Source organism: Lycorma delicatula, chromosome 7, assembly GCF_047948215.1.
Source record: "Lycorma delicatula isolate Av1 chromosome 7, ASM4794821v1, whole genome shotgun sequence".
NCBI classification, from domain to species: Eukaryota; Metazoa; Arthropoda; class Insecta; order Hemiptera; family Fulgoridae; genus Lycorma; species Lycorma delicatula.
Window position 1 is genome coordinate 15,508,614 of NC_134461.1, and position 18,326 is coordinate 15,526,939.

Below are 18,326 nucleotides of genomic sequence, written 5' to 3' on the forward strand. Positions count from 1 at the left end.
TGGTGTGTTCCTTTCATTTTCAATTACTGTATTCAATTTCCCAAATTTCATAATTGTGACTTAATTTTCCCACACATATTAAAGGTTGCCTATCGCTAAATAACAATTAGGATTGTTTTCAATGTGCTGAATTACCTCTGTAGCAAACTGATATTGTAGGCAGCAATCAGCTGATTTAATGTGACGAAGAAGTTATAACTTGCATGCTAGCAAATGCAGCCAGCCGCTTATGAACAATGTCATGAACAGTGGAATAAGGAATTTGCAGTTCATAACTAGCCCACCTAATCAACGTTCCAGGACTGGCAATGAATGCATCACGTAGATCAATAGTCTCATCAATAACTAAAACTTTTGGATGATTTTCAGTATATGAAACCAAGCTTCCAGTCTCCCTTAAAGTTGTATCCTATTGACGAAGACTTGGATGTAGGAAGATCGATATTCTGGATCCTACTGATGAACAGATTTGGATGCAAGAGGATCGATATTCAGTTCGTACACACTGTTGAACACATGTACTGAGTGAAACTCTGCTAACCAAAGCATGCAGTGAACATCTATTACGGGGGTCCATATCTTGACTGACTACTAATGACTACAACCAGATGGTGAGTCGGCTTACCTGGACATGTGTATTCCACTGATCTTGAGAGTATACAGAATAAACTTGGGAGATATTTTCTGTCGATTGAGTCTATATTTAAGAGATTACAATGGCTGGTTTTCTAAATATAGCTATTACTTTTGGATACCGTTAGCTCAGATACCCTGTATTAAATATAAAAATACAAATGAAATCATTACACAAATCAAAATTTACTTTACTCCAGGGAAATTTTATTAGAAACACTGAACTAAAAAAAGTTGCTTATCTAATATTAACACATGGCACAAAAGTAAACAATAAGTACAAAAATAAATATAAAAATACATATTTTCATTTTTGAAGTATGATGGTCAAAAGATCCCTAATCTGTTGATGAAAGGTGATCAGAAAGGATAAATCAAAACTGCATAAAAAAAGGATTTGAACCAAATTCTAAATAAAAACATCAAAGTAAAGACCAGAAGAAAAATAAATGCAATAAAAAAGAAAGGGAAAAATGCTAAAAGAAGTATGGAGATAAGAAACTGAAAGTAAGAGGTAAGTAGGAAAATAAAATTGTGAGAGTTGATGGACAATCTGGTGATAAAGGAGAAGTATGCAGAAGATACTCTGGTCTATAAGGCACGTTGGCACAAATATAAGTAAATAAGCACAGAAATCAATACCTTCAGAAATCATTTTTTCCATTATATTTTCTTCTTCTTCCATCTGTAGTTGTATTGAATCCATCATATAACTATGAATCTGTCTTGCTAATGATTTGGGTAATTCAACTACACGTTCAGTATCTGTTAAAAATACAAAATTCAATAAATATTAATATAGTAAACATTTTTTAACACATTAGAGAGCAAAAAGGAAATCAAAATTAAATATTTACTACAGAATTGAAATATAAAACTTACCTCCATAAATCTATCTATTACACAAAAATTAAATTAAATTTTTATTTAATCCCTTTATTACACAACTGTACTGCATCTTTAGCAAATAAGACATTACAAAAATTAAATGATATTCAAGAAAAATGTATTAATCTATCAAATGAATTAATAAATTAGTTGACAGTATTAAAATTATTTTTTAATAACATCTAAATCAAAAACCAATAACCACGGTGCTAGTAGAAAAAAACTGAAATGTTTTGGAAGCAGAACACAATGATTACAAAATTGTGGTTATATAAACATAATGTTACGGTAAGAAAATTTAATTACGTTTTCTTAGTATGGCAATTAACTCAAACTATTACGTTACCTATACTATTATATAAAGAGAAAGAGGGTTTTTGTTTGTTCAGGATAAACAAAAAAAACTACTCCTTGATCAATCGCAACCTTTGCCAATGTTTCTTGGCGGTTTTTATATATATATTTCATTTAAAAAAAAAAAAAATATATCTATGTATAGTACTAGAGATTTGCCAGCTGAAGCAAAAACTTGAACTGTGAACATGAGCTTCTACTAATGGGGTGAGGTAGGTTTGAAGTGAATGATTTGAATCAATCGACTGAATAATATTACAAAAATAATAGAGTTAAATGCATGTAAAATAAATTAAAAAAATTTCTGTTTAAAAATAATGGGCTTCCCATGGGGACTGTGTATGAGGCTAGAGTGATGAGGTATGCAAGCATCTCGTGGGAGGCTAGACGAATCTCACCATCAACAGGTAATAAATAAAGTGCCCCTAGGGTGCTATTTTGGGAGATGCAATGGGGTACTCTTCTGCAAACAATCATCTGATTTTCAAAATTCAGGGTATTTGTTGGTAGGTTGAAGGCTAACTTTTGCATGCATCAGGTACAATCTTGACCTAACAGATCACGGTTATTTGGAAATTGTATATAAATATATAATTTGTCTGCTTGTTATTGCATCACAGGAGAACTAATTGACCGATTACTTTCAAATTTTTAGGATACATTTTCATTACCCCAGGAAAGGTTTTAAGCCATCAACCAAGGCCCTAACTCCCTTGAAGGTTAAGTTATTAAAAATATTCATTATTTCTTCGCCCCCAAGTAAAGTTATAAATTAAGGATATTCATCAAGGAAAAAATAAATTTATCCTTTTACTTATATTTCTGAATTATAAAAAATTTTTTATTGAAATTCTGAATTTAAAGGTTTAAAATGAAATTAACTATTTTTTTAATTTCTCAGTAATAAATGTAGATATCAACTTGATCTTTGGTGTGAGTAATCTTCATGTGAATATCTAAAAATCAATTTCTAGATTTTTTAAATTCTGAGTTTAAAGGGTAAAAATGGATTTTTGAATTTTGGTTGAACCCAGCTATTTTTTAATTTTCTCGATAACAAATGAAGATATCAATTAGATTTTTGGTGTGTGTAATCATCATGTGAATATCTAAAAACCAATTTCTAGATTTTTCCAATTCGACCTTGAAAGGGGTGAAGAAAGGTAAAAATAATTTGAACAATGTTAACAAATTTTCCCGATTTCAGGAAATTTATCATTTTAAGTTAAGTCTATCATGAAATCCCAGTTTTCTTTTACATGGAATCTGCTCTTTCAATTGCTCAGTATTGAGAGTCTGCATTCTGACTGTTGCTCATCATGAACAGATGTTCTCCCTGTCACAAATAAACAACACCATTTCTGTACAGTTCATTCATTCATTATACTATCACCAAATATAGCAGTAATATGATGATGAATTTCCACAGGACAAACGTCTTAAGCGTTCAAAAAACATACAACCAATCGTACTTCATAGTCGGTGGGATTTTCAATTTTTTTATTCATTATAAACAATGCAAAATCAAACTGTGTCAGTACAGAAATGAAATTTTGTACAATGCTAGCAGAATAACAACTGAGACAGCTGGTCTTAGACCATTGTTATGAATGAAGCTGTACGCAAGCAATGCACAAATGGCACTTACTTTCAAGACCTATATATTTTGAAAGAAATGTATCTTAAAAATTAATTAACATAAACAAATTCCAGGAAGTTTTTTTTTTTGTAAATCAATTAATTTAATCTTACACCACTAATCCTTACTTAATTACTCAAGAACTGTTTGTTTTAAAGTAATATTTCCATAAAATACCAAAATTGAATAAACTAAAAATGTTCAAAATTTTTCTGTAATTAAAACTTATTTCTTTAAAAACTAATCCTGATGTTCCCATACCCAATCATTTTTAAATGCTGCTTTAATAAAAATATATTATCTGTTAATGAAATCAATTTAAATGTTTGAAATCTTTTAATAATTATGTTTATTTTGCAAATGTATATTAAGATTTTATTTAATGCAGGTTAATTTTACTTTATTGTACATAATTTTATACAATTTTTAATATACTTTTTTAAATTCATTGTATTTGAGTTTTTTTTTACTAGATGTTTAATTTAAAAAGCCTGTGAACAATAATTATATTAACATAATGTATGGCTTCCATATCTGAACTTGTTCTGCAAAAAGATATAAAAAACTAAATTAGTTTTTAAAAAGAAAATCAGAAAAAATAGTTTTACCTGACAGCATCACTGGTATCAGTTGAGCTTTTTATATAAGCAACATTACCAAAGATTAGCTACTCAAATGTATATCATTTGAGATACTGTAAAGCTGTGTAGTAACTAATCCAATTTCTAGTGTACCTCACAAAGAAAATTGATCTGCATGATCTGATTAAAACAATGAATAAATTGAGCTAAGGAAGGAACTTATTTATCAAGTAAGGTAAAGTAAAAAGGTAAAAATTAATTTTCTTTTACTTTTGAATTTAAAAAAATTAAAAAAAACTTCAATTGGATAATTAAGACTGGTAGGTAATCACAAGGAAATTTCAACCCAGTAACAAAAATCAAGTTGGGCTGTGCTGATTCACACAATTAATTTAAAATCTAAGCTGAAACTCAAGAAAAATCAGTTAAACATTTTACAACCTAAAAGGAAAAAAAGACTTACTCAGTATATGAGGTGGTAAACCAGGACTTCCAAAATTTTCAAGTAATGTAGACATAAAATCTTTACTTAATACAAATTTTAATGAATCATCTTCATCAGAATGTTGAAAACTGTCTGTTTCACATTTATCATTTTCTATTTCAGCAACTGCAAAACCACTAGCATTTTCTTCTTTATCCTCAACTTTTTCAACATTTTCAGACTCATTAGAAGCTTCTTCTAGATGCTGATTAGAATCATGAACGGATTGTGAAAATAAATCAAAAGAGCTTCCTTGGGAAGTTGTTACAGAGATTGGATATTTATCCTGATTAAATTCTTTTAATTTATTGTCACGAATACCACTTTCATTACTGGGATCACCAAAGTTTTCTCCTCTCCTTCGCTTTATTATTTTAAGAATATTTTCTGAATAATTTGAAGCATTAAGGACAATATTTTTTTCAATTAACTTCTTCAATTCTACAGATGTTTTATTATAACATTTTTTAGATTTTGTAAATAAGCCCTTTTTAAAACTTTTAGAACTTTGGTCTAAACTAGGATTTAGAACATTTACATCAGAACTACTCCTCTCCATAATGGACACTTCGTCATTTTCAGTAGAGGGATGAGATAAATTCTGTATGGGAATACTTGTAAAACTATCTCCTTCTTCATGACTTTCTTCTAGTAAAATCTCAGCGGCCCAGTTCATGTCACCCTGACATTTTTCAAGAAGATCATTTAAATAAATGGATGCTACATGAGGAAACATATTTGAAAGAACATCAGAGTCATTGTCTCTTTCTTCAGATGAACTTCCTCTTTCATTTTGATGTACCTCTTCTTCTTTATCATCCTGATTTCCAATTTGTTTTTTTGACACATTTGATGACATTACATCTGTCAATAGAGTAACAATATCTTCTTGAACACAGCTATTTTTTGCAGAAGTAGATGAAAAATTAAAACTATTTTTAATTTCATTTTCTTTTTCAGAAGATATATCTAATATAGTAGCTTTTTCTTGATTAGCTATACTATTTTCACTGACAATCTGCCTTTGTGGTTTAGAATATTGATCATGACTACCACTGGTGCCAGATATCGTATCTTTAACTCTGCCAAACCAATCAGAATGCGGATCAGGTACAGTAGACCAACCTAAAAATTCTTTAGGGATATTTTTTGTCTTAATTTCTGATTCTAGAACAATATTATTTGATGGATCAGGTACTCTTGTTTTTATTGATGTACGAGGAGGTTTAGGTAAATCCTCTTTCTCCACTTCAGCAGTTTCCAATTGTTCTAGTGAACTATGTTGTGCTTCCCATGATTTCCACGAATCAGTAAATTCAAATTTGTTATTATCTTCTTTTATATTATTAATATTTACTCCAGAATTGGATGATTTATTTTCAATCAACCAGTCTATCACATTTATCTTTTTTAACTCTTCTTTCACAGAAAATATCGTTGCAACTTCTTGATGACTTTCTTCCGAATCAAAAATTGCAGTTGTTTCACCTGAACAATCCTGGGACGTACTGAATGAATCAATTTTTTTATCAGATGTATCATTTGATGCACTATTATCATTATTGTCATTTTCTTTCATATCAATGGTACTGTCTTTTGAACTTTCTTTTTCATCCAAGTTATCTATTTCTAATTTACTATCAAGACCCACATCTTTATTACTAATAGCATTTTCAGCAATGGAATTCATAAAATAACTTGAAATATCATCAACATGGGTATTCTGTTTTAAATTATGTACATTTCCTTTTTCAATTACTTCAGTTTCATTAACTGAAGAAAATATAGTACCATCGTTTTTAATTAAAATAAAATCTTTAGAGGTAACATCAGATTTCAATGAAGCACCATCAGTATATATATTACTTCCAAGTGAAGAATGATTGGAAATGTTACAAATGACATTATCAGAAACATTAGGTTCATTTATTAACTCCATTTCTTTTACATTTTTATTAATGGAGGAATCACTGTAAATTAATGTTTTTACTGTCTCTTCACCTAAAGCAATCTTTTGTTCTTCATCTTTTGCTGATATTAAGTCCATTTCTTTTACATTTTTATTAATAGAAGAATTACTGGGAATTATTGTTTTTATTGTATCTTCACCTAAAGTAATCTTTTGTTCTTCATCTTTCATTGACATTAACTGCATTTTTTTAATATTTTTATTAATAGAAGAATCACTGGAAATTAATGTTTTTACTGTACCTTCACCTAAAGCTATCTTTTGTTCTTCATCTTTTGGTGATAAATTATCACATATTGATGAACCACGTTCAGTAAAAATTACATCATCATTATCATTTTGCATTAATGTATTATAATTGTTTTTCAAAGAATCACAATTCCTATAAACAAGAGATTCTTTATCATTTTTAAATAAATTATCGCTACAATTTGTCTCCACACTCTGGATATCAAATGAAGCATTGTTTTCTTTGTCTAAATTATCAGAAGTATTATCAAAAATATAAGGAGCAACTTCACATGAAACATTATTTTGACGTGCTTTTGAAAAACTTAAAATTTTTAATGCATCAATATATACTTCTTCATTAATTTGAGGTACCAGTTCAGGATGATAAGATAAGTTTAACATTTTAAGAAGTTTTCTTCCAGTAATATCTCGTTCATAGATTTTTAACCAATTTCTAACATCTTCTCTAGATGCAAAATGAGCATTTCTTTTCAATAGTTCATCTTCATCAAATTTCCATTTTGTATCTGGTTCAAGAACTTCAATATAATATCCATGGTTTACAGCCATTTCTACATAAGGTTTCATTTCTGATACGATAATATTACAATTGTCTATTATGATTGGATTTTTGTTATATCTAATCGCTTCTAAAACTCTTTTCTGACTTTTCACATCAGGATATTGTAAATAACTATTAAATGTAAATTTTTTATCAGAATTAAATATATGTTCTAAATAAACAAGTGGGCGATAATTCTTTGATAATTCATTTATCTTATCAATAAGACTATGTGCAGTGTATGTTTTACCAATAGAATGACAGCCTCGCATTAATACCATTACTTTAACATTACATAATATAAGAACAGAAATTCTATCAAAATCATTTTTAAATTCATTAATAATTGTATGAAAAACTGAACAGAACTGGATGGAATTAATTTTCATTTTTTCATTAGAAATCGATTTATTTATAATTGAAAAAGATATTTTTTCCTGATTTTCATTGGGTGTCTCAACTTTGTCAATTACTTTTATAAAATTACTCGTAACAATATCTTTATCACTGGCAGTAGAATTAAAACCTTTTTTTACAGATTGTTGAGGTGGTTTCATATTAGTAGGATACTGTAAATCATATTTTTCCAGTAACTTATCCACAGTTATATCCCTTTCAAATCTATCCAACATATATCTTATTTTCGTAATTGACACGAAATGAACATTTCTTTTTGTTAATTCGAATTCATCAAATTTCCATTCGGTATCTGGTTCCAAAATTTCAATGTGAAAACCATACATTAGAGCCATTTCAATAAAAGGCTTCATTTCCAGACTTTCAATATTACAGTTATCAACAATAACTGGAGATATATCATTTTTTAAAGCACAATTAACATTTTCCTGAACCCATAAATGTGCATCTGAAAGTCTAAGTCTGTCAAAAACATAACCAGATGGCGTATTAAAATAATCATCAGCACTAAAAACATGATTACTGTAGTTTAGTACACTGATAAACTGTTGCGAATTATTAATTTTATTGATAAGATGCTCTGCGATGTAAGTTTTTCCACTTCCTGGACAACCGCGTAACAAAACTAATGTTTTAACCTTATTTAATATTAACATAAAGATTCTATCAAAATCATTTAAAATATTTTTTGCCACTTCAAAGTTTTCATTGAATTGTTCATCTGGAGTTCTCTTTTCTGTGTATATGCCATTATAGTGAATCAAATTGGACGGACTACATTTTACAGAGGTACTACTTAAACATGTAGGTAACTGAACAGAAGATGTATTATTGTTTTCATTATTCATTTTTTGACCTTCCACAAAATCAGAGGAAAGTTTAGAAGAATATTCTTCAGTGTCATTAATTAATTTGCTATATAACTCGTTTGCAAAGCTATAATCTTTTATAAAACTTTCAAATTTTTTTGAACTTAGTTCTAATTCATTTTGATACTTTTCAAGGAATCTATGAGAAGTGAACATAGAAGAGCTACTAGATGTAGCAGAAGCAGAAGATGTGCTGATATTATCAGCATTAGAATCAACTCTTCCAGAATTTTTACTTTTACTACTAGTAACTTCATAAAACTGCTTCAATGATCTTTCATTTTCAACCAGTTTTGTATTCTCAGACACATTATCTTTTGAATTTAAAACTTTATTTTTTTTATATCTAACTCTTTTCTTTTTCTCCTTCGGCTCATCTTTTAAATTCAGACTTTTTATTGGTTGTGGTGGTTTCATATTTGAAGAATATTTCAAATTCAAGATTTTTAACAATTTATCACCTGTAATATTACATTCATATCGATCTAACATAATTTTTATTTGTTTTTTTGGTACTGAATGAGTATTACGTTTATACAATTCATTTTCATTAAATTTCCACTTTGTATTTGGTTCAAGAATTTCAATAACATAACCATGCGCAACAGCGAGAACAGCGTATGGTTCCATCTCCCAAAGTTGTGTATTAGTGTTATCTACAATAATAGGAGATTTTTGGTGTTTTAATGCTTTCTCTACCCTTTTTTGATTCCACAAGTGTGCCTCAGATAACTTGTTAGAGTTGTAATTATAACCAAATCGTGTCTTAAAAAAATCATCAGTACTAAACACATGACCAGAGTAATTTAATTTACCATCAAATGCACAAGATATATTAATTTTTTTAATAACGGCTTCGGCAGTGTGTGATTTACCACTACCAGGACATCCACGCATGAATACCAAAACTTTAACTCCATTAACAACAAATGTATAAATTCTGTCAGAATCATTTTTAATTTTTTTAGCCTGATCGTAATTAGTTAAAAATATATTTTTCGGTGAAGATTTATTGGACATAACAACAGGTTTTTTGTTTTTCTTAATATCAATTTTAGCATCTTTATTATTCTGTTTAAGATTATTAAGAAATTCTGTAATCTGTAAACTATAATTTGCAGAAGATGATGATGGCTGGTGCTGGCTGTTTAAATTAAGCGAATGAAACTGGGTTTGCACTGTGTCAAACTGCGGAAGCCCACAATCTGGTTCATCATCTTTTATTTCAAATTCCTTTTCTTCTTCAATTATAACATCAGCATCATCATCGTCTTCATCATCTTCATCATCTTCATCATCATTATTTTCATCTTCATCTTCTTCATCATCATCATCATCCTCATTGTTATCATCGCCTCTACTTTCATTGACTTGATTGCCTTTATTAACTTCATTACTGGTTTCATTAACAACTGCTTTTGTTAAATCCAACTTCTTCTTCCAACTATCATCAAGTGAATAAACATTTGGCCTCCAATTATTATCAAATGAAAACGTTGCTCTGCTAACATTAACTGAAGAATTTAAACCACCATTTTTCAAATCATCAAGTGTAACAAAATCTTCATAATCTAATGATGTATTATTTTGGGATGACTGGTTTTTATCTTTCTTGGAAACTTCATTAAAATCACACTGCAATTTCATTAAGTCTTCTGCCGATTGTTCAACTGAAAGCATTAATAAAATTTTTTGTAATTATAAATATAATTTTTTAGCACTCATTTAGTTTTGTTTTTTCACGTTCAGTACTTTCATATAGATTTCTGCTTCACCAGAACAGATCTTTATATTTAATTAAAAACATAATTTAAAATTAGAAAGTGATATGTTTACTATCATAGTCCCTGTAAAATGAAGTATTATCATGTAATAAACTTCACAATATGCGATGACATATGACAAAAAAAAAATACATATATATTTAACATTATAAAAATAAAACTATTATACTAGAAATAAAATTAAATTTTAAATTGACTTACATTAATTTCACTATTGATCACTAAAGATGTTTGACTTGAAAGGCTGCTAACCACTTAAAATGTTACTTTTTAATATACTCTAAAAATACAATGCTTTTTAAATTAAAGAATCTTATACGGAACAAAACACAAATTTTAAAACGTAATACAAGAAAGAGGTAAAACATAATATATCATACAGGAGGTTTTAGTATAGAATTAATTTTTTTTAGTTTGACATTTTTAAATCTTACCAACAAGCTAGCGTTTTTCCATCAGCTAGATTCAATTCTTGGAAAGGGTGTGATACTTTTTTTTACATATCTGGAAGGAAGCCTCTTTTTTAACTCAAAAAACATTTTGATGATACTGTTACAACTTCTGAACTCGACAAACCTCTGATTATGTCAACTCTATACGCATAAGTAAATCATACTAAATCCATATCTTACCATGTCATTTAACTATTATATAAAACAATCCAAGCTGTTGAAAATGTTAGACATAAAAATTTTCAATCGCTGAACAGATTAATTTATATTAGAAGTCTTTGATTACAGGTGATGAACATTTTTACTTTGACAGAACATTTAATTAAGTTCTTAGGCATATCACATAACAGTTTCTTCAAAATTAATTTGTTTTTAAATATAGCAAACTAATTCTTCATGACAACACATTTTTTTATTATTATTAACATTATCTCATTAACTGACAAAACAATATTTTTTTAAAATACCTTATATATATTTAAAAAAATAGTAGCTTAATTATAACTTAAAATATCAGCAAATTATATAATAGGTTATCAGAAACAACTACTACTACTGCTTCTAGTACTACATATTTATCAATTTTATTACAATAATTAAATGTTTGAAAGAACATAACTAAAGATCATTAATAATTATAAAATACACAACAGAACACAATTAAAAAAATAATTACTGGAACATCAATCATATTAAATTAAATTATAAATATTTAAATTCACACATTTAATTTATTAACAGTAAATATAAATATTGCAATTACAAGAAAATAAATATAAAAAAATTTATATCAATGTTTACATAAATAGATATAGCACATATATATATATATAATGCATACATACACACACGTGTACAAAATCCCACACACCTGGGCAAATAAAAAGATTATTTCTAATCTTATTTCTAAGCTGTTTCTAGCTTATAAAAAATACTACTGTTCTAAAAAGAGTAGTTGCTAGTAATCCCACCATTATTATACACTCGCAATACTTTAATGAATTAATAAACTTATATCAAACAACAATTGTTGAAGCATTTTTTAATAGTATTTTTACAGTATTGTTTTTCAGAAACCAATTTATTAATAGTTTCTTCGAAGAAAAAATCTACTTATGATGCCAATAGGGAGAATGAATTACAGGCGACTAACATTTTTATTTTCACTGCAATATTTATAAAGACCTCTTATACAAACATGAAGGATATCAATAACTTAATTTTAATGCACTTTTCGACGCAGTACACTAAAATAACATGTTGAAATTTATTCTACCAGATTCTTAATGCTTTTAATACGTTATCTTAATTCGCAGTTAACTAAAACAATCAATATGTTTGCAAGTAACAAAGTATGAAAACATTTTTTGAGGTCAATGTTATGTCATGTTAATTGCATGAAGTAATCTTGAAGAAATCGTTAATTTATTACTTTTAACAAATATTATATGTACTACCACAAAAGAATATGAGAAGACAAAAAGAAAAGATATCACCTTTCGTTGTTGTGAGGCAAAGTGGCTTTAGTTGAGCCTTATTTCACAAAAAAAGGTTATTAATGTACGTTATTTGCTATGTGAAACAAATAATATTTCAAAGATTGTAAGAAGATGTAGAAAAGTATATAAAATAATTGTACGTAGTACAATGATAATTCATTGTAGTATCAATGAATGGATGAACCAGTCATCTAAAAATTCCTCCTTATTAAAAAAAAAAAACCTGCTCAAGATTTTAATTTTTAAACAATGCATCTATCTACAATTAAAAAATAAAATATCTAGTTTACCATGCAAGTACAATTTTGTAATTCCTTTTTAGTTTTATATTTATAAAATTTTAAACGTAGGTAAAAATAGAGGACGTTCAATAATGAGTAACATTTTCAGAACACAGCATTAACCCTTTTACAAAATAAAAAACTATCTCTGTTATTATTCAGTTTTTTAAAACATGAATTAAAAATTTATTTCAAGAAGGGATTACCAGGAGGATACCTTTTTTGCAAAGAAGGTATTTTGGCAACATTTTGGTATATATAGTGTACAGGCTATATCTCCAGTGCATTTGATTATCATTATTTGAAAATAATTGCAAACTAAATAATGATGTGAAGCAATTAGTCTACATAACAATTCTGATAATATACATTTTAGACTTTTTTAAATTGGTAAAGTAAAAAAAAAAAATAATTAATTTGTTAAAGAAAAAATTGTCTAAAGTTACAAAATCTAAAAAATAAATATTTCTGATTATTTCAGCACATATGGTACTAAAGCTGGTTAAAATCTGAGGAGTTAATCTGCTCAGATCGTTAAAATTTAATGATTATTATACAAACTTTAACAAATCCAAAATCTAAAATTAAATTTAACAGTGAGATTTCAGAAGCTTCAGAGACTAAAGCAGAAATCAGATAAGGAAATGAACTTTCACCAGTCCTATTTAATTGTGTATTGGAAAAAGTAATTAAAAAATGAGAGAGAAGATACCAGAAAAAACAATACACAAACAGATTAAATCAGAATATAAACTCAAAATCCAGGGATAAATTGTTTGTCATTCTCAGATAATTTAGTAATTTCTTTAAGAAAATGTCAAAGCAGAATAAATAAACTTAGTAAAGTTTTAATCAACCACAAGATCAACCGACTAGAAAAATTTAAATACGAGGGTCATTCAATAACACTGATAGACAAAAAAAAAAAAATTTTTGTTTCTCTAAGTGTGACACCATTTCTTGAATTGCTTTTTTGCGTACATTACAATTTTTCTGTAAATACAATTTTTGTAAATACAATTTTTCTACCAACCTTAGTTTTAAATATATTGCGCTTCAAAAAAAAGGGAAAATATAGTTAAAATCTGTAAAATTTATCATTTTGCATGGCCACACCTATGCTAGAATGATTTCGCTGATGCTTTTCTTTATAAATAGCCTCAGGCACATCCCAAATAAATGTCCAACAGTAATCAGCTAGCAAGTTAGTGTTCCATTTCCCTTTATAGTGGCTTTCCATCACCAAAATATCTTTGTGGAAATGTTCTCCGTGTTCGTCAGTTACATCTCTGAGGTTGTCCGGAAAAAATCCAGATGTGAGAGGAGGAGATGTATTTTCAAAGACATATTACATCCCATAGCTCTGTATGAAGCTGATTAACATTATCATGGTAATTGGTCTTTAAATGAAGCTCAAGCTGCACTTTCTACATTATTTAACATTGAGTTAAATACATCATTTTTTACCAACTCTCTTATTTGAAGACCAACAAATAATATTCCTTCTTTAATTTTTTCCTTCACTTACATTCAGAAATTTCTGCCTGATGTACAAAAATCCAGGACTATCCTTTTTCACAGCTTTTACAAAATTTTTCATTAGTCCTAGCTTGATATGGAAAGGGGGTAAATATATTTTTTTGGGGTTCAACTAAGGGCTCATGAATAATAATTTTCCCAATTGGAGTTAAGTTGTCTCATTTCTTCTACTCTTTGGTAATATAATGTTTATCCCTGTGTACTAGAACCACTTTTAAACTATACTTGGGACGAATCTATGAGAAGGCGCCAGTCCTCAGGTTAATGAACTTGTCCTAAGTACAACATAAGCTCACAAAGTATGCAGTGGAAACTGCATGCTTTGACGCTTGGACTCCAGCTCAAAATTATGTGTCCAAGTCTCATCACAGGTTAAAATCCTGTCTAAAAATTTGTTACTGAAACAATTTTTAAGTTCAGAGCAAATGCAAGATCTCCCTGCTTTGTGATGAACAGTAAGCTCTGTGAACTCACCTTGCACAAATCTTATGGTAGTTCAGTTTGATTTGGGTGATGGAATAAGTTGGGCCAACACTTACCTGACATTTTTCAGCAATTTGTTTAACTGTAAGTTGTCAGTCTTCTTGGATAAGTGAATCAGTACAAGAATCTAATGCCAAGGTTGACACTGTTACTGGACGCCTGGAGCAGTGCTCTCGTTGGTCGCGCTTTTGCAGCGTGAACTTTTAAACTTTTTTACCCACACGTAAAAACTAGCATGGTTCATGTAACTACTGTTGTATTGTTTGTTCATCCAAGACAATATTTCTGATGGTTGTACACTTTCCGAAAGTAAAAATCATATCACAGAACACTGTTCTTCAAAAGTACTTTCTTCAAGTCGACACACCATCATAACTAAGACTTTAGAGGTTATGCTTATGTAAATATTAATTGAACAGCTAACAGCTGACTAGCACTCTTTGCAAGGTTGCCAACAAAAGTTTCAATTGCCTGCATTAACAGTTTCCTTCACTAAAAATATTTATTTGTTTAATTATTGAATGACCCTCGTATCTTATCTAGGAGAAATAGTTCAGAAAAAGAAGCTATCAATACTACCAAAGCTAGAAAAATGGAATTACCATTTCAATTGAAGGATAAAAAAAATATTAGATGTACAATACAGTTATATAACCAAAATGTCCACGTGCAGCGAAACATTAATTTTAATACAGAAGGAAAAATAGGAAAATTCTGACAGATCTAAATTAAAAGAAAAAGGATATATAAAAAAAAAGAAGTAATAAAGCCGTTGGATAAAATTAGAAAAAAAGAAGATTATATGGAACTTTACCAAGATGCATAACGACAGATTAACTGAGAAAATATCTGAAGATTTCAATTATAATTTCCAAAACATTAAAAAGGAAGACATTATAAAAAGACAAATTTTTAGAGGAAAGATTTACGAAATTTAAGAGTTTCCAGGAAGAAGAAAAGAAACACCAAGAACGCCTGCCAGAAATAATGAGAAATAACTAATGTAATTAAAATAGAACAAATTTTTAAAAACTGACACAGTTATAAGAATTCTAACAAAAGACACTATCAGATCGTTACAATTTTCATGCTAGAAAATCCTGTCCATAAATGGAACAGGTCCAGTATTTGTTTATTGTGTATATAATTTGAAATTATATATTATAATGTGACCATTATATATCAATTTTTTTTTTTAATTTACCTTTGCTAGGGCAAAGGAAGCATTCAGCAAAATGAGGAGAGTGCTACTTAGCAAATTAGATCTACGACTAAGGAAAAAACCTGCAAAATGTTTTGTGTGGAGTGTGGCCCTTTATGGGGCAGAGACATGGACTATTAGGAACGGAGAGGAGAGAAGACTGGAGGCCTTTGAAATGTGGGTTTGGAGGAGGATGGAAAAGATCAGCTGGATGGAGAGAGTTTGGAATGAGGAGGTGCTTCGTAGAGTGGTATAAGAGGGGGGGGGGGGGGGGCGATTATTGAAATAATAAAAAGAAGAAAATGTTGGTTGAGGCATTGGCTGAGGTGTGACTGTTGGTGACAGCATTGGAAAGATTTGTAATGGGGAGGAAAGCAAGAGGTCGGAGACAAATGAAAATGGTAGACAATACAAAAAGGGAAAGAAGTTACTATAAAATGAAATGGATGACACAGAATCAAGCAGAATGGAAAGCGGCCATGTGAAAACCTGCGTTTAGGCAGAACACTTATTATTATTTGCTTACACTTATTTTAAATAATATATTTATTGCACATGATTTACAATCCATAAACGATAAAATAATATATGACGATTGATAGACTGCTTGACTGACTGATTGATTAATTAATTATTGATAGATTTGAGTGATAACTTTGTTATTGATGACTGACTTATTATTGAATGGTTAACTGATTACTGATATTTTATTGATTTGATTGTTTAATTGATTACTGCTTGCTTATCGATTGATTGTTTTAATGTTCGATAGCTTGCTTGATTAATTGTTTGAATATTGATTAATTGATAATTAATTTGATTATTTGATTGATTATTAATGAAATGATAGTTTTTTGTTTGCTTTACTGATCGATTAATACACTGATTGATTGTTGAATGATTTATTATTGCTTGATTGAATATCAATTGGCTGACTTATCCTGGTCTACATGATTACTTGTCTGATTAGATGTACTTAATGCAGTTTTTTATCCTGTTTTCAAATATGTATTCGGAATTTACCTATGACCCACATTTTTTTAAATATTTTAAAACGATTTTTCATCCATTTGTCCATTGTCAAGTAAAAGCTCCTAGAGCATTGTAAATATGGTGGAACCAAATGAGCTAACCCAAAGAGTAGCATTGCTTCTGCTGTGCAGGTTCAGATGTGTATAGACATGTACAAACGTGATATAGTGTAGCACACATTTATCAGAACAATGCCAGTTGTGAGATAGTAGTGAACCAGTAAACATGTCATTGTGAGTGCTTGGTGTGTGTGTGAATCACGTATTACATATTTACAACTTTATTTCTTTTAATTAGTCGTTACAAAATGCCCAGTTTGTTTAAATCATCCTAACAATTTCTGTTATGTATGTGGTGAAGAGATGCTAAAGTCCCAAAGGCGAAACTTTACTCCATTAGTAAAAGTGATATGAATTTTCTTTGGGTGTAAAGTCAGGGACCAAACAAGAATGTGGGCCCCACATATCTGTTGTTTATCATGTTCTAGACTTCTCACTGCATGGAAAAATGGTCCACACCACATGCCATTTGCTATCCCTATGATTTGGAGGGAACCCAAAGACCACTATTCCGACTGTTATTTAACAAATATTAAAGGGATTACGTCAAAATCAAAACATATAGTGGTGTACTGTAACTTGCAATCTGCAATGAGACCAGTTCCTCACTGTGAAGAAACGCCATACTAAAGCCTCCAGAACATGTGATATTAGATGAAAAGAACTCAAGTGTCTGATGGAAGTAAGAAAGAAAAAGAAACAGATTCTGGTGATACAACTTTTCAACAAAGCAGTTCATCTGAGCCTCATTTACTGACTCAAGGAAATCTTAACGATCTTATACGAGAATTAAAATTAACCAAATAACAGTCTGATATGCTTGCTTTCTGGCTAAAAGGATGAAATCTTCTTCAAAAGAATATAATGATATATACTTATCATAATCGTAACTCTGAATTTAAAGACTATTTTTCTGAAGAAAATGACTTAGTGGTTTGTAATGACATTTCTTCTCTTATAGAGACTTTGTACTGAATATAACCCAACAGAATGGTACTTGTTCATTGATTCCTCTAAAGTTAGTTTAAAAGCTATGCTTCTGCAAAATGGCAATAAATTCCCATCAGTACCTATAGCTCATTCTGCTACTATGAAAGAAACATATGAAAACTTTTTATTTATACTGGAAAAGCTTCAATATGTAGTATATGAATGAATTATTTGTAGTGATTTGAAGGTAATTGCACTTATTCTTGATCTGCAGCTTGTTTACATAAAGTACTTTTGATTTTTGAGTGATTGGGATAGTACGGAGAGAAAAACCATTTCAATAGAAAAAAAATGGCTTAAATGCGAATCATTCATTCCTGAACAGAAAAATGTGAAACACGACCCACTGTGTAATCCTAAAAATATGTATCTACCTCCC

At 29.2% G+C, this 18,326-nt stretch overlaps 1 protein-coding gene across 2 annotated transcripts in view; it reads right to left on the minus strand.

Moving 5' to 3' along the window:
- LOC142328260 (uncharacterized) overlaps positions 1 to 18,326 on the minus strand; it is a 74,592-nt gene that overhangs the window by 34,152 nt on the left and 22,114 nt on the right. For both annotated transcript variants that reach the window (XM_075371927.1, XM_075371926.1), the window contains exons 3-4: positions 4,559 to 10,297; positions 1,276 to 1,398 (exon numbers count right to left, since the gene is read on the minus strand). In XM_075371927.1, coding sequence (XP_075228042.1) covers positions 1,276 to 1,398; positions 4,559 to 10,297 — 5,862 coding nt within the window. The remainder of the gene's footprint in view (positions 1 to 1,275; positions 1,399 to 4,558; positions 10,298 to 18,326) is intronic.